Below are 24,477 nucleotides of genomic sequence, written 5' to 3' on the forward strand. Positions count from 1 at the left end.
TACACTTACATGCATATAATTGTGGCTCATTACCCTGATTTATTAAAGCAGAACTAACCCTCTAGACCAAATAAATCATTTTTGTCTCCCAGAAGCTTTTCCCTTTGTGCCACTAAGCACAGTATACCCGCACATTTTGACAAACTTACCTAGCAGAGGGATCCCCTCCAGCTCTGCGATGCCGGTGCTCTCCTCCATTGCCGGCACTCCCAATTTCTCTTTTTTTTTTAAAAAATATGTTTATTAGATTTTTAGGAAACATAGAAAACAAACAACAAACTATAAAGAGAATAGTCACAGTTGTGACCACAACAAAACTCAGCAATTAGCAGTGCCCCAAAGTCTCTCCCCCACATTATACACAATAGGTGACGTATACTTTCAGCAGTAGAGTCTAATTTCATCATACAGGGAGTACCAAGGCATAGCAGAGTATAGGATATTCAACATTCACACAGGAAATCCAGTAACAGTAATAGTGACAATAAGATATATTATTCTCTCAAGCTCAGAGGTGACAAGATAAGGGGGCTAGAAACCAAGCCACCCCAAATTTTATCAAATGGTAGAGGACGGTTTCTTAGCTCAAAGGTAAGTTTATATAAAGGTAGGCTACTGTTGACTAGTTGGAGCCAAGTGGCAATAGTAGGCCCTGTGGTTCCCTTCCAGCTAAGGAGAATAGCTTTTTTTAGCAAAAAAGTATAAAATGCGAAGTAACCGTTTAGTATATCTGGAAACCATCAATTCCACAAACACACCCAATAAACAATTTTTAGGATGCAAAATATTAGGAACTCCAAGAACAGTAGCTAAAAAGGAGCCTACTTTGGACCAGAATGAGGAGACCAGGGGGCATGACCAAAAACAATGGAAAAAATCTGCCTCTGTCCCACAACCCCTATAGCATTCAGGGGTGGATCTTAAACCAATTTTATGCATTCGACAGGGAGTGAGATGACTGTGATGGAATATTTTAATTTGAATAAGTCGATCTCTGGAGGCTAGGAAGTAGCTCTGTGATGTCATCATGGAGGAGTGGAAGAGGACTCCAGTGGCAACCTGTGAAGCTCTGGTGAACTCCATGCCCAAGTGGGTTAAGGCAGTGCTGGAAAATAATGGTGGCAACACAAAATATTGACACTTTGGGCCCAATGTGTACATTGTCACTTAGGGGTGTAATCACTTTTGTTGCCAGCAGTTTAGATATTAATGGCTGAGTGTTGAGTTATTTTGAGGGGTCAGCAATTTTACAGTTATACAAGCTGTACACTCACTACTTTACATTGTAGCAAAGTGTCATTTCTTCAGTGTTATCACATGAAAAGATATAATAAAATATTTACAAAAACGTGAGGGGTGTACTCACTTTTGTGAGATACTGTGTGTGTGTGTTTGTGTGTGTATATATATATATATATATATATATATATATATATATATATATTTATATATATATACACATATATATATATATATATATATATATACACAGTGCATCTAGAAAAATTCACAGCACTTCACTTTTTCCACATTTTGTTATGTTACAGCCTTATTCCAAAATAGATTAAATTCATTATTTTCCTCAAAGTTCTACAAACAATACCCCATAATGACAACGTGAAAAAAGAAGTTTGAAATCTTTGAAAATGTATTTAAAATAAAAAACGAAAAATACACATGTACATAGGTATTTACAGCCTTTGCCTTGACACTCACAGTTGAGCTCAGGTGGATCCTGTTTCGACTGGTCATCCTTGAGATGTTTCTGCAACTTGATTGGAGTCCACCTGTGGTAAATTCAGTTGATTGGACATGATTTAGAAAGGTGCACACCTTTTTATATAAGGTTCCACAGTTAACAGTGCATGTCAGAGCACAAACCAAGCCACGAAGTTCAAGGAGATGCATGTAGACTTTCAAGACAGGATTGTATCGAGGCACAGATCTGGGGAAGGGTACAGAAAAATTCTGTGACATTGAAGGTCCCAATGAGCACAGTGACCTCCATCATCCGTAAATGGAAGAAGTTTGGAACCAGCAAGACTCTTCCTAGAGCGGGCCCCCCATTCAAACTGAGCAATCGGGGGAGAAGGGCCTTAGTCAGGGAGGTAACCAAGAACCTGATGGTCACTGTGGTAGAGCTCCAGCGTTTCTCTGTGGAGAGAGGAGAACATTCCAGAAGAACAACCATCTCTGCAGCACTCCACCAATCAGGCCTATATGGTAGAGTGGCCAGACAGAAGCCACTCCTCAGTAAAAGGCACATGACAGCCTGCCTGTAGTTTGCCAAAAGGCACTTGAAGGACTCTCAGACCATGAGAAACAAAATTCTGTGGTCTAATGAAAGATTGAACTCTTTGGCCTGAATGGCAAGCATCATGTCTGGAGAAAAGCAGGCACCGCTCATCACCTGGCCAATACTATCCCTACAGTGAAGCATGGCAGTGACAGCATCATGCTGTGGGGATGTTTTTCAGCAGCAGGAACTGGGAGACTAGTCAGGGTCGAGGGAAAGATGAATATAGAAATGTACATAGACAGCCTTGATGAAAACCTGCTACAGAGCGCTCTGGACCTCAGACTGGGGTCAAGGTTCATCTTCCAACAGGACAACCACCCTAAGCACACAGCCAAGATAACAAAAGAGTGGCTACAGGACAACCCTGTGAATGACCTTGAGTGGCCCAGCCAGAGCCCAGACTTGAACCCGAGTGAAGATCTCTGGAAAGATCTCAAAATGGCTGTACACTGACACTCCACATCCAACCTACTTGAGCTTGAGAGGTCCTGCAAAGAAGAATGGGAGAAACTGCCCAAAAATAGGTGTGCCAAGCTTGTAGCATCATACTCAAAAATACTTGAGCTTGTAATTGGTGCCAAAGGTGCTTCAACAAAGTATTAGGCAAAGGCTCTGAATACTTATGTACATGGGATTTTTTTATTTTTTATAATTTGCAAAGATTTCAAACAAACTTCTTTCACGTTGTCATTATGGGGTATTGTTTGTAGAATTTTGAGGAAAATAAATAATTTAATCCATTTTGAAATAAGGCTCTAACATAAAACAATGTGGGAAAATGAAGCACTGTAAAAGTGCCTCCACCCCAAACTTGCTCATTCATGTCTTTATGAATCTTGTTTGTGCACTGGTGCACGGTCATGTTGGAACAGGAAGGAGCCATTCCCAAATTGTTCCCACAAAGATGGGAGCATGAAAAAGTGGGAAAAGTGAAGCGCTGTGAATTCTTTCCGGATGCACTTTATATACTATATTTAATATATAAATCATATATAAATCGGCCAAAATTCGGTCATTTGGGCAGTTCTTTCGTTTTTCGGCCAGTGAAGGGGTACGAATCGGTAATCGCTTGTGATGTTTTTGAGCCGAAAAAACGAAGGACAAGTTTTAACATTTCCTGCCGAACGAACGATAAATTGAAAGGTTAATGTGTTTCTCGTCCAAACTGTTTGCACTAGGTATATGTGAAAAAACGAACAAAAGGCAGATTAATTTAGGTCCATTGAATGATTTATCAGTCATTACATGATGGCACGATCATTTGCTCTCATGGCCGAGTGTTTGTTTTTCAAAAATTCGTTCAAACGATTTTTAGTATAGTGTATGGCCAGCATTAGTCTGTAGGGTTCAATATTGAGTTGGCCCACCCTTTGCAGCTATAACAGCTCTGACTATTCAGGAAAGGCTGTCCACAAGTTCCTCCACCCCAAACTCGTTCATTCATGTCTTTATGGACCTTGCTTTGTGCACTGGTGCGCAGTCATGTTGGAACAGGAAGGTGCCATCCCCAAACTGTTCCCACAAAGTTGGGAGCATGAAATTGTCCAAAACGTCTTGGTATGCTGACGCCTTAAAAATTCCCCTCACTGGAAGTAAGGGGCCAAGCCCATCCCTTAAAAAAACAACCCCACACCATAATCCCCCCTCCACCAAATTATTTGGATCAGTGCACAAAGCAAGGTCCAGAAAGACATGGATGAGCGAGTTTGGGGTGGAGGAACTTGACTGGCCTGCATAGAGTCCTGACCTCAACCCGATAGAACACCTTTTGGATGAATTATAGCAGGGACTGCGAGCCAGCCCTTCTTGTCCACATCAGTGCCTGACCTCACAAATGTGCATCTGGAAGAATGGTCAAACACTCCCATAGACACACTCCTAAACCTTGTGGACAGCCTTCCCAGAAGAGTTGAAACTGTTATAGCTGCAAAGGGTGTGCCAACTCAATATTGAACCCTACGGACTAAGACTGCCATTAAAGTTCATGTACATGTAAAGGCAGGCGCCCTAATACTTTTGGTAATAGAGTGTGTTTGTGTTTGTGTATATATATATATATATATATATATATATATATATATATATATATATATATATTCCCAGTATAATAGGAACATGAACAATTTTTTTTTTCTGTTTTGTAAAATTGATTTGTTAATTTCTGATCTGATTTTTTTTCAGGTAGTAGAATATTAATTCATTCCAGACTGTTGTGTACCCCACAACTGAACAATGGTACTCATATTGGGACGTCGACTGAACAGAGAGGAGAGTGGAGTTCGTGAGTCACCTGCAACTAAGCGTAAAGTCTTTGAGATGGACCAAAAGTTGATGGGACATGAAGTGTTTGACTTCAATTCTGGCTCCTCTCACTCTGAGAGCATCTTACAGATCTTTAATGAGTTCCGGGAAAGCCGTCTATTTACTGATGTTGTCATCTGTGTGGAGGGCAGAGAATTCCCCTGCCACCGAGCCATCCTGTCGGCCTGCAGCAGCTATTTCCGAGCCATGTTCTGCAATGACCACAGAGAAAGCAGAGAGATGTTGGTGGAGATCAATGGGATTTTTGCAGAGGCCATGGACTGCTTTCTGCAGTATGTTTATACGGGAAAAGTAAAAATCACCACAGAAAATGTCCAATATCTCTTTGAAACTTCCAGCTTGTTTCAGATTGGTGTGTTACGTGATGCATGTGCCAAATTTTTGGAAGAGCAGCTTGACCCTTGCAACTGCCTTGGAATCCAACACTTTGCAGACACTCACTCCCTCAAGACACTTTACACAAAGTGTAAAACATTTGCACAACAGGCATTTGAAGTTGTTGTTCAACATGAGGAATTTTTGGAGCTGGGGAAAGCAGAGGTCATTGATTATATCAGCAGTGATGATTTGGTTGTCAGCAAAGAGGAGCTGGTATTTGAAGCTGTCATGCGCTGGGTGTACCATCATGTTGATGTCAGAAGGCCTATGTTAAATGAACTTTTGACACATGTTAGACTACCACTTCTCCATCCTAACTACTTTGTTCAGACAGTAGAAGTAGATCAGCTTATTCAGAACTCTCCAGAGTGTTATCAGCTGCTACATGAAGCCAGAAGATATCACGTACTGGGAAATGAGATGATGTCACCACGTACCAGACCAAGGAGGTATGACCTTTTTGATGTCTTTAGCTTACAGCGCTATATTTTACTTTTCAGTAAAGTTGTTGTTCAGTTAAGAAATATGTATGACATTTGTGAAAGCATATGTTAGTCATAATGATGGAAAAGCAATACACAAATATTACAGAGTGATTACATCAGTGGTTCTCACTCATTGCTACAGGAATTATTGGCATCCCCTAAAATAATTAGCACAGCTAGTCACCATTCTTCCTGTTTCTATCCAACAGTTACTTTGGTGTGCACAGATAAATATTATTTAAAAAGTTCAGTAAGGGCTCTTTCACACGGGCGCTCCGTATGTCCGTATTTCATCCCATTTTTTTGCGAATGAAAAACGGACATAATGCATGTCAATGAGATTGCGGATGTCAGCGGATGACCATCCGCTGACATCCGATTTTCGTCCTTTCAGTTCTGTTCCGTTTTTTGGAACGGAATAGAACCCTATTTTTCTTCCGTTTAAAAACCGGAACGGATGCAAAATCGGATGTCAGCGGTGTCATCCGCTGACATCCGCAATGCCCATAGACTCTCAATTCCAGGTCTATGTGTGTCGTGCTACCCACTTGGAGCCACTTGATAGTTTGGGTTCTCTGTTCTGCGCCTTGACTCCAAGAACAACCTCAGCCCCTCTGGCAAACTTGGTTGTGTGAAAGTTACTGAACGCACTTATAGGAACAAAAATGTGGATACCTTTAAATTGACTGTGAATTTGTATCAGGAATAGACATAAGCCCGTTTAGTGGTAAATAAACTCAATGTAATGGTATGGGTCAGAGTAAATGGTGGTTTGAGCATAAATGAGGATACAGAAGCTATGTTCACACACAATCTGCTAGAGAATATAATCACTATGCTAAAGCAACTTAGATACAGTTTTGTACCACTAGACTGGAATGAACATATGGATCAGCAAAGTCAGCCATAAACCGTGCATATAAGCATTAATTGCAATGTTAATAATAATACTATAGCTAGTCTAGAGTGCAGGAGAATGGCTAGGATATGGTACAATGTCCCCTGAGAAGTACCTCTTAGCATAGGCAATAAGTAAAGGTGTGTAGCAGCTGTAAAAGGGCAGTCTTTAGCCCTAACTCTTCAGCTTGCTAGCATTGAGGCCCAGTTTTACCATTGGTGCACATGAGAAAAGTCCCAGTCAAGTCTGCAGGCATCAATAAGATTAATAGATGACTGTGTGGTCAGGTCCTAAGGGGCTCATTCTCTCTAGCAGCACATAGAAAATCCCCACAGCAGCAGCTCACCATTCCCAGCGATATTGCAGCTCACCATCCCGTCACACCCAGCGATTAGTCCACACTCTGCTCTGCACTGACTCTGTCTGTCAGCACCCTGGATCTCGCTCAGGCAGCCAATATGCAGCAGTAGTATGCACTCTCTGGTACCCCAAATAGCAAGAGGAAGCTGTGTTTTGTACAGCCCAAGAAAATAAAGCTCTCCTCCTCCTGGCAATCTCTCTCTGGGAAATGCAGTTCAAAAGCTCTTGATTACAGTATAGTCTCTCTCCTCTGGACTACAGTTCCCACAGTGTCATGCCACCTTACTCAGTCCACTGAACTTTTCCTGCTCATCAGCTCCCTGCTCTTACTGATACAGCTGTTAAACAATGCAGGGCAGGACTACTATGTGACTGTAGTAGTTGATGTTCAGATTATATCATTGACAAAAAAAAATGCACAGTGTATGGACAGCTTCAGATTACATACACACATTACATTTATTCCTGGATGAATTATATTTATGTATAAAGATGTAGCACAATATAAAAAGATATTTCATATATGCGGTGTGTGTATGTATATATATAGTGACATGTTGGGATTTTGTAGCTCAGTGGTAGTGCCAAAATAGTGAGTTTACTCCACTCCAGAAATAGTTTTCAGGGCTTTTCTGCCCACTTTTATTTAAAAGAACATCAAAAGTTCATACAGTTATATCTTCTCACCATCAAAACAAAAAACATAAAATTCAGCCGAACGCTTCTGGAAGAATGGTTAAACATTCTTATGGACACACTCCTAAACCTTGTGGACTCAAAATGGAACCCTACAGACTAAGACTGGGATGCCATTAAGTTCATGTGTGTGTAAAAGCAAAAGCAGTGTGTGTGTGTGGTGTATTTTAAAGGAACACTTTGAAAACATATCAGATCTCAATGGGGAAAAATATCATGCTGGATATCTATACTAATTTGGACTAGATAATGTTTTAGGAACGAAAGGATGCCACATCGTTTGATGGAAATGAAAATGATTAACTGCAGAGGGCTGAATTCAAAGACAACCCGAAAATCAAAGTGAAAAAATGATGCAGAAGGCTAGTACATTTTGTTGAAATTTCATTGCAGCAACTCAAAATGGTACTTTTAGTAAAACTACCAAATAGTAGTTTTTATGGCCTTCCACATGCTTGTATGCATGCCTGACAACATCAGGGCATGCTCCTAGATGATGGATGGTGTCCTGGGGAATTTCCTCCCAGATCTGGACCAGGGCATTACTGGATCATAATGTTCCAGAAGTGTTCTATTGGATTTAGGTCAGGCGAGCGTGGGGGGTTATTCAGTGGTATCAATTTCTTCATCCTCCAGGATCTGGCTGCATACTCTTGCCACATGAGGCCAGGCATTGTCGTGCATCAGGAGGAACCCAGGAACCACTGCACCAGCGTGGGCTCTTACAATGGGTCCAAGGATTTCATCCTGATACCTTAGGGCAGTCAGGGTGCCATTGTCTAGCCTGTAGAGGTCTGTGCATCTCTTCATGGATATGCCTTCCCAGACCATCATTGACCCACCACCAAACCGGTCATGCTGAATGATGTTACAGTCAGCATAACGTTTTCCACGGCTTCTCCAGACCCTTTCATGTATGTCGCATGGATGAACTTGCTCTCATCTGTAAAAAGCAAAGGGTGCCAGTGGCGGACCTGCCAATTCTGGTGTTCAATGACAAATGCCAATCGAGGCTCCACTGTGACGGGCAATGAGCACAGGGAACACTAGAGGACGTTGGGCCCTCAGGCCACCCTCATGAAGTCTGTTTCCTATTGTTTGGTCAGAGACATTCATACCAGTGGCCCGCTGAAGGTCATTTTGTAGGGCTCTTTCAGTTCTCATCCTGTTTCTCCTTGCACAAAGGAGCAGATACCGGTCCTGGTGAAGGTTCAGGACCGTCTACGGCCCTGTCCAGCTCTCCTAGAGTGACTATCTGTCTTGTGGAATCTCCTCTATGCTCCTGAGACTTTCTGGCAATGGCACGTATTGATGTGCCATACTGGAAGAGTTGGACTGCCTGTGCAACCCCTATAGGGTCCAGGTATTGTCTCATGCTATCAGTAGTCACACTGACCCTAGCCAAATGAAAAACTGTAGAAAGATGGGTAGGGAAAATAATGTCAGAGGCCTTTGCCTGTAAAACCATTTCTGTTTTGGAGGTCCTCTCATTGTTGCCCATCTAGTGCACCTGTTGTTAATTTCATTACCACCAAAGCAGCTGAAACTGATTAACAACCTTCTCTGCTACTTAACTGACCAGATCAATATCCCAGGATTTTAATTCACTTGATGCTATACTATGATTAAAAAGTGTTCCTTTAAATTTTTTGACCAGTGTATATACAAATAACAGGGCCACAGCCAGCAGTAATAAATTGACTGAAGTTGTAACCCTTCACCACTACTTATGGCTGGAGTTCTTTAATTTTTTTCCTGATCCCAGAACTGCCTTGCTATTCAAATAAAAGCAAACCAGGACTAAGATTTAAATATTTTTTTATCAGTAAATTGTCCCCCATATTAATTAGTGCTGACAATAATTTATTTATAAATGTATGTACCCCTCTTGGTCATCTACGTGCACAATGTAAGCATGCAAAGAATCTTGTACAGCTGTGCATGATAGCCAATCAACTTCTAACTTCAGTTTGTTTAATCAAGCTCTGACAATAAAACCTGGAATCTGATTGGCTTCTGCACCAGATTTTGCACACTTCAGTTTTAGTAAATCTCCCCCAGATCCACCTCCCAACAGTGTGCTTCCTCTGTTCTTTTTATATTGTTGCTAGGAAATTTGAGCAGAAAACAGAATACTATGCTAAGCTCAAATTAAATCTTCCTTTGGCTTCACTACTAGAAAACCAGTTCATATTTATTTAAGCTCGAAATAGAATCCCTTCAATGTTTTATAAATTAGCATGCCTTAAACACTAATCTAAAAATACCATAATAAATCTGTCAACCCCTACATGGATTGCTGCCAGCAGAAGCCCTGCCCTCCGCCTATTGCCAGTATTGTGCTTATCTCCTTGATTGGCATTTATCTCAGCCACTCACAGCTTTAGCAGATAATAGAAAAAATAAGCACAAAACATGTTTTGACTTTGTCAGCTGGGCACGGTGGTTGAGCGCTGCCTTTTTTTTTTTTTTTTTTACTACTTAATACTTGAGCTGCAGCTGTTGCCTATGATAGCCAAATTCAAGCTTTGATTTCTCTTTAAAAAGTTGACATATGATGCTGTGGCTCCAGACCACCCTGCAGTAAAGGCAAACGTTAAGACCCCTTTCACATATATGGACCATTCATTTCATCAGTTCAGTCACATTTTTTTGTCATCAGTTTTTTTTTCCAGTCAACATCAGTTTTTTATCGTTTGTCATCAGTTTTTCATCCGTTGTCATCCATTTTCATCCGTTTTTCATCTGATCTGTTTTTTTAACGGATGAAAAATAGGGCTTTACTCCGTTAAAAAAAACAAATGTTGATGGAAGCAGATGAAAATGGATGTAAATGAGTGATCATCCATTTACATCAGTTTTTCCATAGGAATGCATTGATGTCCGTTTTTCATCTGTCAACCGATGAATGAAAAACGGACAAACGGTCCATATGTGTGAAAGGGGCCCTAAACTAAACTCCATGCAAACAGCTAAATACACAGATGGAATACATATATCAGAGCTGTTTTGCTTGCCAGAAGGATTGGTATTTCTGTCCCTTCAGTCCTGAAATGTACACAGCTCTGTGCCACAGCACATTTCTTCCTGGCAGGGGAGGGGACCCAATCTTTCTATTTTGAAGTTTCACTTTTTCTTACAGGTATCCTCCTTACACCACCTACATTACTGGACAGTGAAAAAAGGAGCAGCACACTGATGACTCAACAGTCTGCTGTCCTCCTATCTGCTTCTTGTACTTCAACACACATGATTGGCAGGATTTTTAATGCAGAAAAGACATACTGTGTCTCTCTGCATTAAAGTTTATCACCTGCCTGTCTGCCTGCCTGGGTGACTCAGTGTACAACTTCGGTAATGCTGCCTGCGGATGCAAGGACGTGACGTCCCCTCAGTTCAGCCAATCAATGTGGCTGAAGATTGTTAACCTGGAATAAGACTGGTTGGGAGCTCTGGAACACTGCAGCGCTGAAGTGGAGGTGAGTATAGTTCAACTTTAGAGCTATTTATACTGCTTGCATTAATACAATTTACATAGGAGGATCTAATATTGATCACAGAGTTGCATTGATCTACGTGTTGTACCTTTGCCTGGAGTTCAGCTTTAAGAAAGGGTGGTTTCTTTTTTTGGTGGAGCCCTTTGTCTGTCTACCTATCTAAGTAGACATTCACATTGGTCTGTTTTGACATGCGATTCGACATGTCAAATCGCATGTCAAATCAGAGCCAATTGCTAGCAATTTCACTGTCCGAATCAGTGCAACGTCGACTTTGCGGCGCCGAAATGATTCTCAAAAGTAGTTTCTGTACTACTTTTGGCGACTTCGGGGGGCGATTTTAATAGACATCTGTGCAGGAACCCGCACAGATGTCTGTAAAATTGCCCCCGAAGTCAGACTGAAAATGTTCAGCTGAACTCGCACGATTTTAAACCGGCCTCAGTGTGAACCTAGGCATATGAGTAAGACAATGGTATATACCAGGGGTACTCAAATGTAAAGTTGAAAGGTCCACCATCAAATTCCAAATTCAGAATGCTACCAACAACGAAAAAAGACATTACCCAAAACTTGCCCCCATCCAATGCAGAGTGACCAGTGACCCCATTAAAGCAGAGTGACCAGTGTGCCCCCATTAATGCAGAGGGACCAGTGTGCCCCCATTAATACAGAGTGACCAGTATGTGTGCCCCCATTAATGCAGAGTGACCAGTGTGTGTGCCCCCATTAATGCAGAGTGACCAGTGTGCCCCCATTAATGCAGAGTGACCAGTGTGAGTGCCCCCATTAATGCAGAGTGACCAGTGTACGTGCCCCCATTAATGCAGAGTGACCAGCGTGCATGCCCCCATAAATGCAGAGTGACCAGTGTGCCCCCATTAATGCAGAGTGACCAGTGTGTGTGCGCCCCCATTAATGCAGAGTGATCAGTGTGTGTGCCCCCATTAATGCAGAGTCACCAGTGTGCATGCCCCCATTAATGCAGAGTGATCAGTGTGTGTCCCCCCCATTAATGCAGAGTGACCAGTGTGTGTGCCCACATTAATGCAGAGTGACCAGTGTGTGTCCCCCCATTAATGCAGAGTGACCAGTGTGTTTGCCCCCATTAATGCAGAGTGATCAGTGTGTACGTGCCCCCATTAATGCGGAGTGACCAGTGTGCATGCCCCCATAAATGCAGAGTGACCAGTGTACGTGCCCCCATTAATGCAGAGTGACCAGTGAGCCCCCATTAATGCAGAGTGACCAGTATGTGTGCCCCCATTAATGCAGAGTGACCAGTGTGTGTGCCCCCATTAATGCAGAGTGACCAGTGTGCCCCCATTAATGCAGAGTGACCAGTGTGCGTGCCCCCATTAATGCAGAGTGACCAGTGTGCCCCCATTAATGCAGAGTGACCAGTGTGTTTGCCCCCATTAATGCAGAGTGATCAGTGTGTGTGCCCCCATTAATGCGGAGTGACCAGTGTGCATGCCCCTATAAATGCAGAGTGACCAGTGTGCGTGCCCCCATTAATGCAGAGTGACCAGTGTGCCCCCATTAATGCAGAGTGACCAGTGTGTGTGCCCCCATTAATGCAGAGTGACCAGTGCGGATTAGAGCGCCGCATGATTACAAAAAGCCAAGTCATCAGCGGGGGGCAGAATGGAGAGGATCGGAGTGACTGTGTCTTACACTGTGGCAGCGCCACATGATTCCAAAAAGCCAAGTTCTTCTGCTGGATCAGCTCCTATGATAGACGTCACCAGTGTTCTGTCTATCATAGGTAGGAGCCAGTCCAGGAGGCGGGACTTCGTATGACACCCTCTCCGCCGGGTAAGCAGAAGAACTTGGCTTTTTGTAATCATGCGGCGCTGCCAGTGTAAGATACAGCCACTCCGATCCTCTCCATTCTGCCCCCTGCTGATGACAGAAGGAAGGAGACCGCTTTGGCGGTCCAGATTTAAGCGCATGTGGGAGGAACCCGGGTTTATGCCATAAATTTAAATAACATAAATTTTATGAGCAAGGGAAAATAGTGCACTTCTATGGTTAGTTATAATTAGTCCTGCAGTACAGCGTTCTGTGCAGTGATGGGTTCTTGGTTTTACTCCTCAACAGAAACATGGAGTTTGAATTTTCTCCTTGTGTTCTTCTGGGATTCCTCTATGTCAGTGGTTTCTTACCCTTTTTTGAGTCACTGACCCCTTTAAGAATCTGATAAAAGCTATGGACCCCATCCCCAGAAAAATTCACATAAACACAACTTTGCATGAAATGAATATGTAAACTTTATTTTATTGAAATTGTATTGCCTCATACATATATGACATACATAAAGTCGAATAAAGTAAAAAATCTTAACAAAAACCTCAGTCCTTTTCATGCAAAAAGTAATGGCCAATAATTATACAAATGAAATGCAATCATCTTGTGCAAATTATACAAAACGATTTTAATTCTGCTCAAAAATAAATACTTTCTACTACTACTACTACTACTACTACATTAGCACTTGCTATTATGGTGTGGCACAAGATGGGGGTTGTGCAGAGAAAAATTATACAAATTTAAATAGTAAACATGGGCCAACACCGTGTCAAAAAACACTGCACTATAAAAAGTGGAAGGGTGGTTTTCTTTCATTTCTTTCAATAGGAAACTATTGATTGGGACAAGGGGGGTATCTGTATAGTGAATGCAAAGGTTATTTTTATCTGTCCTCACAGGCCCTGTAAAACCCATGGGCCACTGCTCTAGGTGCTTCAGTTTCCTTTCATAAATAGTAGGTGAAATGGCCTCCACCAAATAAAAAGGGAGTATGTATTTAGGTGATGATGTGAATGGACCCTTTACTCTTTAAAACCTTGCAGAATTTGTCAATTATATAAAAATGAATAGAATACAGACTTCATAGCACAGTGCATTTTGTGACTTTTATATGTGTTTTTTTATGTTTGCAGGTCTACTGGCTACTCTGAAGTCATTGTGGTAGTGGGAGGCTGTGAACGTGTTGGAGGCTTCAATCTGCCCTACACTGATTGCTATGACCCAGTGACTGGTGAATGGAAATCACTGGCAAAGTTACCAGAATTTACCAAATCAGAATACGCGGTTTGTGCTTTGAGGAATGATATTCTAGTGTCAGGTAAGGTAAATGAATGGCACGTGTCTGTCTGGGTACCAAGCCTTTCATTTTTTGCATGTTATTAGTGCCATTTATGTTTCTCATGTTTATTGCAGGCATCTGTAGGCCTAGCTGCATCGGCGTCAGCCTGTATTAGCCCTGGTTCCCACTTATGTGATGCAGGAAATGCGGCGATTCCTGTGTGTTTCACCCACCACATTGCAATCGCACAGCATCCATGTGATCTGCTTCGGGTGTCAATGTTATCTTAAAGTGGTTGTAAAGTCAGAAGGTTTTTTTAAATCTGAATGCATTCTATGCATTAAGATAAAAAGCCTTCTGTGTGCAGCAGCCCCCTCTCTCAGCCCCCCTGATACTTACCTGAGGTCCATTTAGATCCAGCGATGTTGCAGGAGTGTCTCAGCTGCCCAGGATTCCTCTCCTCATTGGGTGAGACAGCAGCGCCACGCCATTGGCTCTTGCTGCTGTCAATCAAAGTCAGTCAGCCAATGAGGAGAACCAATGGACTCAGGGAGCTGGGGCTTGGCTGGGATGCCCCCATAGCAAGCTGCTTGCTGTGGGGGCACTTAATCAGGAAGGAGGGGCCAGGAGCACAGAAGAGGAGGATCTGGGCTGCTCTGTGTAAAACCACTGCACAGAGCAGGTAGGTATAACATGTTTGTCATTTTTAACTAAAAAATAAACAAGAGTTTAGTATCACTTAAACAACCCCCCGAAACAAATCGCAAAACAGAGTGCGATTGCCAGAATCGCATTGAATGGATGTGAACACCCATGCGATGTGATTCAGGTGCGGGAGAAAAAAAGAGTCCAGCACCGTTTTAGTGTGGATGGGATGTGCTTTCAGCCATTCAAAATGTATGGCGAAAATCACACTGCACGGACATTGCATGTGAAGTGTACACAAGTGTGAACCCAGGCTGAATTACTCATCATCTGCAGTTTGGGGATTGTAATCGCATATCATTATGGCCAAAAAAAGTTATTTTAAATTTGCCCTGCTACTTCTTACCTTTGTGTGTTATTTTATAGAGTTAGCCAGAACCAACGTGCAATACACACATTTTTGTGTGTCTCTAGAGCTCCCGAGTCTTCTTTTTCACCGGGAACAGGAGAGCCAAGAGTTGTAGGTGCAAAGGGTAAAAAAGCAAGTATTGGACCTGATGTTTACAGGTCCAAAGGATAAGGTGAGAGCACACCCTGAGTGGCATCTGAGAGATGATCATGGAGTGAAGGCGTATAGGAGTAACTTGTGGTGGACTTGCTCACAGGAAGTAGAAGAATGATTGTGGAGGATTTTGCATATGGAGGATATGCATACATATTTTGTGTAAACCCTACTTATAGGACTTATACTATATATGGTTTTTGTGGATGAAAAATTGTGTTTAGCCACTTGACCTCCGAAAGGTTTACCCTCACCCCCTCCACCCCTTCCTCCTCCTTCCTGACCAGGCCATTTTTTGCGATATGGCACTGCGTTACTTTGCGGCACTGTACCCAAATAAAATGTATGTCCTTTTTCCCCCCCCAAAAAATAGAGCTTTCTTTTGGTGATATTTGATCACCACTGCGTTTTTGTTTTTTTTTGTGCTATAGACAAAAAAACAAAAAACAAAGCCTGACAGTTTTGAAAAAAATACTATATTTTACTTTCTGCATACATATTGTGACAGGAAGTCAGGTAAATCTGGGAATGTAGTCACAGGAAGGAGATACATTCCCACCTGCTTTGAAAAATTCACTGATACTATAGGGTGTTGGCTGCAAAAAGAGCCAGCAGGAAGTTGAAAACCATTCAGCTGTTCAGAATGAGGAGATCAAGGCCTCTATAATTTGTCCAGAGAAAATCTATTGAGTGCTGCCTCCTGTCGCTGTGTAGGCTGGGAGAGGAGGACAGACATACGTGTACCTCCCGACGCCGTGTGGGCATGGGAGAAGGACTGCTGCCGCCTGTCGCCGTGTGGGCTGGGAGAGGGGGACAGTCGGATGTGTGCCTCCCGACAAGCTGGTGAGCATGGGAGAAGACCCCCTAAAGCGATGTGAAGCTAAGGAGGGTAACCACGAGTGAAGACGTCTCAAAGGTGAGAAGACAAAGTGTTCCATGTGAAGAGTGTGAAGAGTAAAGGGACCTGTTAAATGAACTGTGTTCAATATGAAGAATCTGAAGAGTAAAGGATCCTGTTATAAATGAACATGTGCTGTGTGAAAGAAAACAAAGGGACATGTTCAATGGACAATGTTTGTGCTGTGTGAAAAGCAAACAAATGGACATTTGAGTGTCTGCTGTAGGATCAGCAGTGTCGGCCCAACAGTAGGTTGGAAAGACTTCTTAGGTAGGTTCCAGCTGTGAGAAGGTAGCCGCCCACAGAGGCAAGGATTTATTTTGTCTTTTATTTTATTTTGGCTGTTTTGATGCTTGCAATTGTGTTAAGTAAATTGCATGAATAAATCAGTCTTGTTTTCAACCTCTAATCGGCTATCTCTCTGTGAAAACGCACCCCCAAAGGGGTCACCCATACGCCTACCACCGAGCTAATCCCTCACAATATCTAATAAAACATATCCAGTAATCATATCCCCAAAAAAATGTCTTTATACATTTAGGCCAATATGTATTCTGCTATATGTTTTTGTTAATAAAAAAAAAAAAAAAAAAAACAATAAGTGTATATTGATTGGTTTATGTGAATGTTATAGCATCTACAAACTATGGGATATATTTATGAAATTATTATTTTTTTTTTTTTATACTAGTAATGGCGGTGATCAATTTAGAGCGGGACTGGAATATTGCTATCACACACTAAAGCCTCGTACACACGCAACGATTGTTGGCCGTGAATTTTCGGCCAACGTCCGATCGGCCGATTGTCGGCTTGTTAGTATGATGTTTCCGACAACCGACTCCGACTTTTCGGCCGAACAAAACCTGGTGTGCAGGCTATAAAATTTTTGTTGGCCATCAACAGAATGGCCGATTGTTCTTCAGTCAGTACAGATTTCGGCAGACAAAAATGTGATGAGCAAGACTGGGCATGCTCAGAGAAGAAAAAACACATGAAAAGTAAAGCAGCACATGACATCACTTCTGAAGTTGGTTTTTGTTGGCCGATAAAATTCGTGTGCAGTCTAGAGCACATTCCAACCAACACAACAACACTGGACAAAAGACAGCCGATCGGTAGGCCAACAATCGTTGCGTGTGTACGAGGCTTTACTGACACTTTGCGGGAAACAGTGACACTAATGGCACTTTTCCACTGCAAGTACCGGCTCGGCTCTACTCGGCCCTGCTTGGCTCTGCTTGGCCCAGTTTGCTTTACCACTGCTGGTACTGCATGGTACGGTGTTGGAACGGTTCGGTATGGTTTGGTATGGTTTGCTTTTCCACAAAAGTAGTACTAAAGTTAAGTGGGTGGGATAACAACGATTCTCTGACCAATCAGTGGCTAGTAGTGACTGCATGCAAAGGATTGTGGAATATGGTAACGGTATGGTACCTCTTGGAACCACAATCGAGGTGGTACTGTTTTAGAGAGCCGTACCGTTCGATTCCATGCAGTGGAAAAGCGCCGCCGTACCGTACCGTACCGTACCGAACCATTCCAACACCTTACCATGCGGTACCAGCAGTGGAAAAGCACAAAAGCGAGCCGAACCGTTCGGTTCCATGCAGTGGAAAAGCGCCATTATACAGAGATCAGTGCTAAAAATATGCGCTGTCACTGTACTAATAACACTGGCTGGAAAGGGGCTAAGCATCTTGGGCGATCAAAGGATTAACTGTGTGCCTAGTCAGTGTTTTTGTGAACAGGGCCGACCTTTGGGGTGTGCGAGCTGTGCGGCCGCACAGGGCGCCATGGGCAACAAGGGCGCCGTGCGGCCATCACAGCTCGCAGAGGATCAGGCGATTCAGGCCGCACAGCGGGAGGTGAGCGGCGACTGCGGCCTGGACAGGGTTAACACAGGCCGCGGCCGCCGCTTACCTCCCGCTGTGCAGCCGTGCCTCGATCACCTATTGTTGCAGTGAGGCGAGCTGTGTATCTCTCACACAGCTCAGCCTCCAATCCTTCCACGGAATCCACGCTGACTTCCTGCCCACACATCCCCGGGAGTGTGGGCGGGCGGGAGGAGGAGAAGGGGCGGGGCGAGGAGAAGCTGACGATCTCTCCTCTGGCATCAGTGCAGGGAGGGAGGAGAGATCGTCAGCTCCTCCTCGCCCTGCCCCTTCTCCTCCTCCTCCTGCCCACCCACACTCCCGGGGATGTGTGGGCGGGAAGTTTAAAGAAAAAAAAAAGCCGCAGACAACGTAAAGTAAGTGACATTTCTCTCCTTCAAAAAATGTAAGGGGGGGTCTGTGATGTAAGGGGGGGCTCTATGTGTGGGGGGGCTCTGTGTGAGGGGGGGCTATGTGTGGGGGTCTGTGATGTAAGGGGGGGCTCTCTGATGTGGGGGGCTATGTGTGGGGGGCTCTGTGTGGGGCGGGGCTTTGTGTGGGGGGTCTGTAATGTAAGGGGGGGCTCTCTGATGTGGGGGGCTCCGTGGGAAGGGAGGGTCTGATGTAAGGGAGGCTTTTTGTGGGGGGGTCTCTGATGTGAGGATGTGAGGGGGGCTTTGTGTGTGTGTGGGTCTCTGATGTTAGGGGGGCTTTGTGTGGGAGGTCTCTGATGTGCGGGGGGCTCTCTGATGTGGGGGGCTCCGTGGGGAGGGGGGGTCTGATGTAAGGGGGCTTTGTGTGGGGGGTCTCTGATGTGAGGGGGGCTTTGTGTCGGGGGTCTCTGATGTGACGGGGGGCTCTGTGTGGGGGGGTCTTTGTGTGGGGGGTCTCTGATGTAAAGGGGGCTCTGTGTGGGGGGGTCTCTGATGTAAGGGGGGCTCTGATGTAAGGGGGGCTAAGTTATTAGTGATCATAAAAAAGAAAAGTCAAATAAAGTGCAAAAAAGGTACAAGAAAATGTGCGCGGGGGGGGGGGGGCGCCACGGGATTAGCTCGCACAGGGCGCCTGATCACCTAAGGCCGGCCCTGTTTGTGTACACAGTGTGGTGCTTTCACTAGGGAAAGATATTGATTCTAGTCTCTTCTTGGTAGAGAACACAGGATCGTCTCTCCCCCCCCCCCCCCTTAAGAACTGAGATAATCCTTGTTTACATACTGTAGGCAGATCTCAGTTCTCTGTGTTTTACTACGATGGGTGGGTGCCGGAGGACACCGAGTCCCCATGACCCTCAGATCAGCTTCTTCTGTGAATTGCCACGGCAATAGCAGCCCATCGGCGGCGCATGCGTGCCCCTTGCAGGCAAAAATGCAGAATCACATATATATATATATACACGATTCTGCCCACAGCTGCTGCTCTGTAGCAATAAAATGGTATGGGGTGGTCAGAAAGTGGTAAATTTGGTATTTATGTGATTTTTACACTATATAATCTATAGAGGTTGTATATTTACATAAGAGAGTAATAAACTAGTATGTTTTTCATATCCATATCATTGTGGGAATACTGATGGTAACTTTAAACAAGCTTTTAGAGGGATTTAGGATTTAGCAGATTCAACTTTTCAAATACTTTGTAAAAGCATTCTGTATACACTGCTCTTATACAAATCTAAGCCCATGTGTTCTAAAGGGTGGAAATGCATACTTGCCTAACGGGTGTACAAGGTTAGTTCATTTCCTTCTTGACTGTAATCCACTGTATTTGGCAACAATCAATATTTGGAGTCTTTAGCATTGGTGATTTAGACTCCTATATTGCTCAAACTCAGGAAGTGTCCTCCAGCTGTAATGTATGTTTTTCACAACAAATCCCATTAACCATTTTAATTCCTTCCAGCAAATGTTGCAGGTAGCAAAAAGACCAATGTACATTGCAATCAAAGCCATTGTTAATTGGATGAGCTTATTAAAGCCCTAAACAAAAACGTAGAAGTCATCTGATGACTTTGCCCCTGTATAATTTTTATTAACTATGCATGATACACAGAATCGAGAGTGCTTCTACCAAAATTCATGAATGTATCTTTAGTTCAAGACTCGTATATTTGTATGTAAACTTTGGTAGGCACTGGGGACTTCTAATAGTTATAGATCAACTGGACTTTCAGTTTAAATCAGCTGAACACATTCCAGGTGCATTAAAAATGTGCAAATCTTAGAGCCAAGTCATACTTGACCATTGCCGTAACACGTGCGTTACTTTAATGCATGTTACATACATTAGCAGTTCAAAGCCACCCCAACTTATTAAGGCAACACATCTGTAGCCAGGTGCTAGAGTACAGAAACATCGTGAAGGAGACATTTTCCTCTTTACAGTCAGTTTTACTTTCACTTTCTATTGCTATGCTGAATGTTGTGTTGAACTATCCCCTCTAGTCAGCAGGGGGAGAGTTATAGCCAGGAAAGCCTATGGACTTAAATGCAGAATGCTTAGTATTATGAGAATTATAGTCTGGGACATCAATCATAGAATGGGACTCATGGACACCGACACTACAGTACCCATAAGACACTGAGTGGGAGTGGGAGGGTGAGTGGTGCAAAAGCTTTAACAGACTGCACTTGAAACTTCTTCCTCTTGGCAGTGCATGTGCATGTGAGCACATCAGCTTCTGTGTGCACATATCTGCGGGAGACCAGACCGATAAAAACCGGAGCTTGAGGCCTAAAATGGTGACACAGAGGCCGCGCTGCGCTGGCTGTAACAATCCAACCAACCTTCCCCTTCATACAGGGAGACTGGAGATTTCTCTTACTCTTCCCTCCTTCACTTCTGATCACCAGAGCTATCTGCACAAAGAAAAAGGGACCCTCTTTTCCTACAGCAGGAGCCTACAGTTGGACCACGAGGACTGGTGAGAGGGCTGACCGCCCATTATTCGCACACTTATTGCAGAGACTGCGTTACTGGAAGCAGGACACTTAGTAGTCAGTGCCTTCACTGCATGCTGGTTCACCAAGACTGTTGTTAAGTGCACAATGCTGCTCATGGACCCCAACTATTGCCAGCAGAAGAATATAGTAAAGGACTATTTCCTATAAAGCTATTCCACAAGCCCCCTTGCTATTACTCATATAAAAGTACCCCCATCAAGTTAGCCTAGGCCTAGTGTAGTCACCTTTAATGCACTCTGGCAGTATAGCCTCCTGAATGTAGTAAATTTAGCCATATTACTGTCCACTGCTGCACTCAGGGTAATCTTGCTACTGTTTTTTGCTGATCCTGGTGCATTGTGTTATCCTATACCTACTGCTGACTACTGATCATACTGTATGTTGAGTTGTACTACTACTGTTGCTAGTCTACTTTCATGCCTATATCATTACCAATCAAATTGAGTGGCAATGTATTGATACTTGCCTTTACTAATTTGATTGGTGTCTGTTTCCAGATACAGCTTCATTATTGTGTACCTGGTATCGCCTTTAGTGGTTTCTGTGTTATTGCAAGCTATGTTCACCTAACCTAGTGTGTCAGAGGGGCTGAAGTCATTAAGGAGGTCAAGTCAAAGAACAGAGAACCCATCCTATCCAGCGGCTCCTGTATGGGGTAGTGCTACACGTCTTTGATGCACATGTGTTGCAGCGTACCACAGTGCATGGTAATGCACTACCATGTATTGTGGTGCACTGCATCTTAAAAATGGGCACGTCTGATTTCTGGCATACACACTGGAAGCGTATTGGAATGAATGTGTTTTGGACTTCTACAGCAAGACCATTACTTTCATACAGAGATCAAGTTGCCGTTACTGCAGCATTCTAGCAGTAAACAGGATTTTTTTTACTGCATTATGCATGCACTTTAACACAAGCTGTGTCACACATTAATGTGTGCTGCAATAAGGCACTCTAAATTCAGTGTACAAGAACAGACCACAATACAGACATGCTTAATTTTTCTGCCATAGCACACCACACCTCGTGGTAGTGCATTACTATGTGTTGTGGTGCGCTGCTTCGCATGTGCATCGGAAATGTTGCCTTAGTGCGTTGGGGTTACAATCAAATTGACACACGTAATGTTATAACTACAACCCACCACATTGCCAAGGTGTGTTTTTGTTTTAAGACATTGCACATTTTTGGTTTTGATGCACCTGGAATGTATTTGAAAGGTTGCTTTAAACATGCAATCAGTTATAAAACATAGAAATACATCTAACATATACATTTATTGAACAAATCAGTTGTGTTACAGTGACTGTTATAATATATATTCCATTGTTTTACCTTGTATGAGGTTTATTATGAGATTTAGCATGAAAAGCCTTATTCTTTTACTTACAGGAGGCAGAATCAATAGTCGGGATGTCTGGATGTATAATTCTCAACTAAACATTTGGATTAGAGTAGCTTCCTTGAACAAGGGGAGATGGCGTCATAAAATGGCCGTCCTACTTGGAAAGGTAACAACAGTACAAAAGACGTTTAGCTGAGTAGATACTTTGGGTATATCAATATTTTTTTCACACAAGATTCACATATTTATTAATTGGATTCAGTTAGAACAGCTGGTACACACAGAATCTGGTGTATCTGTGCATAGTAACCAATCAGCGTCTAGGTTTTATTGACAAAGCTTAATCGAACAAGCTGAAGTTAGAAGCTGATTGGTTAATATGCATAGTTGCGCCAGATTCTGTGTGCACCAGTTTTAGTAAATCTCCCCGAGTGTAAAGTGTGTAAATCTTGTGTAAATACATTTATATTAATAACGCACACTATCAGCGTTTAGGGCTGCTACCCTGTACCTGTCATATTATGCCCAGCGGCTGTGCCTGTTGCAGCACCTGGAAGTTGACGAGCTGCAAAATCGGCTCCTTCAGGCTATACGGTCATCGTTACCCATGTTAGCAAGGCTTATGCTGGCCATACACTATACGAAAAATTGTTCAAACTCATTTTCGAAAAACACTCCGCCGTAAGAGCAGGGGACTGTGCCATCGTGTAATGCACGATAAATCATTAAATGGGCATAAACAAATCTTTTTTTTTTTGTTTGTTTTTTCACATATACCTAGTGCAAACAGTTTGGACGAAAAACACATTAACCTTTCAATTTATCATTAATTCAACAAAAAATTTCCAAACTTGTCCTTCGTTTTTTTGGCTCAAAAACATCACAACGGATTACCGATTTGTGCCCATTAACTGGCTGAAAAACAAGCGAACTGTCCAAATGACCGAATTTCAGCCGATTTTTCGTATAGTGCATGGCCACCATTAGTGATATCTAGGAGCATCATTTTTTCACTGTGTTGCATAAGCTCCTTAATTTTCTTTTCCTTATGCATGTATATACACTGCTTAAAAAATTAAAGGAACACTTTGAAAACACATCAGATCTCAATGGGGAAAAATATCATGCTGGATATCTATACTAATATGGACTGGGTAATGTGTTAGGAATGAAAGGATGCCACATTGTTTGATGGAAATGAAAATGATCCCCACGTGCTTGTATGCATGACTGACAATGTCAGGGTATGCTCCTAATGAGATAGCGGATGGTGTCCTGGGGTATTTCCTGCCATATCTGGACCAGGGCATCACTGAGCTCCTGAACAGACCAAGGTGCAACCTGGCAGCGGTGGATGGACCGAAACATAATGTTCCAGAGGTGTTCTATTGGATTTAGGTCAGGCAAGCGTGGGGGCCATTCAATGTTATCAATTCCTTCATCCTCCAGGAACTGTCTGCATACTCTCGCCACATGAGGCCGGGCATTGTCGTGCACCAGGAGGAACCCAGGACCCACTGCACCAGTGTAGGGTCTGACAATGGGTCCAAGGATTTCATCTAGATACCTAATGGCAGTCCGGGTGCCATTATCTAGCCTGTAGAGGTCTGTGCAACCCTCCTTGGATATGACTCCCCAGACCATCACTGACCCATCACCAAACCGGTCAAGCTGAATACTGTTACAGGCAGCATTATGTTCTCCACGGCTTCTCCAGACCCTTATACGTCTGTCACATGTGCTCCGGATTAACCCGCTCTCATCTGTAGAAAACACAGGGAGGCCAGTGGCAGACATGCCAATACTGGTGTTCGGTGGCAAATGCCAATCGAGCTACACAGTGCTGGGCAGTAAGCACAGGGTTCACTAGAGGACATCGGGCCCTCAGGGCACTCTCATGAAGTCTGTTTCTGATTGTGTGTTCAGAGACATTCACACCAGTGGCCCGCTGGGCGTCATTTTGTGGGGCTCTGGCAGTACTCATCCTATTCCTCCTTGCACAAAGGAGCAGATACCGGTCCTGCTTATGAGTTAAGGACCTTCTACAGCCCTGCCCAGCTCTCCTAGAGTAACTGCCTGTCTCCTGGAATCTCCTCCATGCTCTTGACACTGTGCTAGGAGACACAGCAAACCTTCTGGCAATTGCATGTATTGATGTACCATC

The 24,477-nt window shown here is 43.4% G+C and overlaps 1 protein-coding gene across 2 annotated transcripts in view; it reads left to right on the top strand.

The window, feature by feature from the left end:
* Window positions 1-24,477, top strand: part of KLHL24 (kelch like family member 24) — a 122,061-nt gene that overhangs the window by 68,103 nt on the left and 29,481 nt on the right. For both annotated transcript variants that reach the window (XM_082252202.1, XM_082252203.1), the window contains exons 2-4: window positions 4,481-5,448; window positions 13,881-14,065; window positions 22,361-22,479. In XM_082252202.1, coding sequence (XP_082108328.1) covers window positions 4,532-5,448; window positions 13,881-14,065; window positions 22,361-22,479 — 1,221 coding nt within the window. In that variant the 5' untranslated portion in view covers window positions 4,481-4,531. The remainder of the gene's footprint in view (window positions 1-4,480; window positions 5,449-13,880; window positions 14,066-22,360; window positions 22,480-24,477) is intronic.

This window comes from Pelophylax lessonae (genome assembly GCF_965119305.1).
Source record: "Pelophylax lessonae genome assembly, chromosome: 3".
Taxonomy (NCBI): domain Eukaryota; kingdom Metazoa; phylum Chordata; class Amphibia; order Anura; family Ranidae; genus Pelophylax; species Pelophylax lessonae.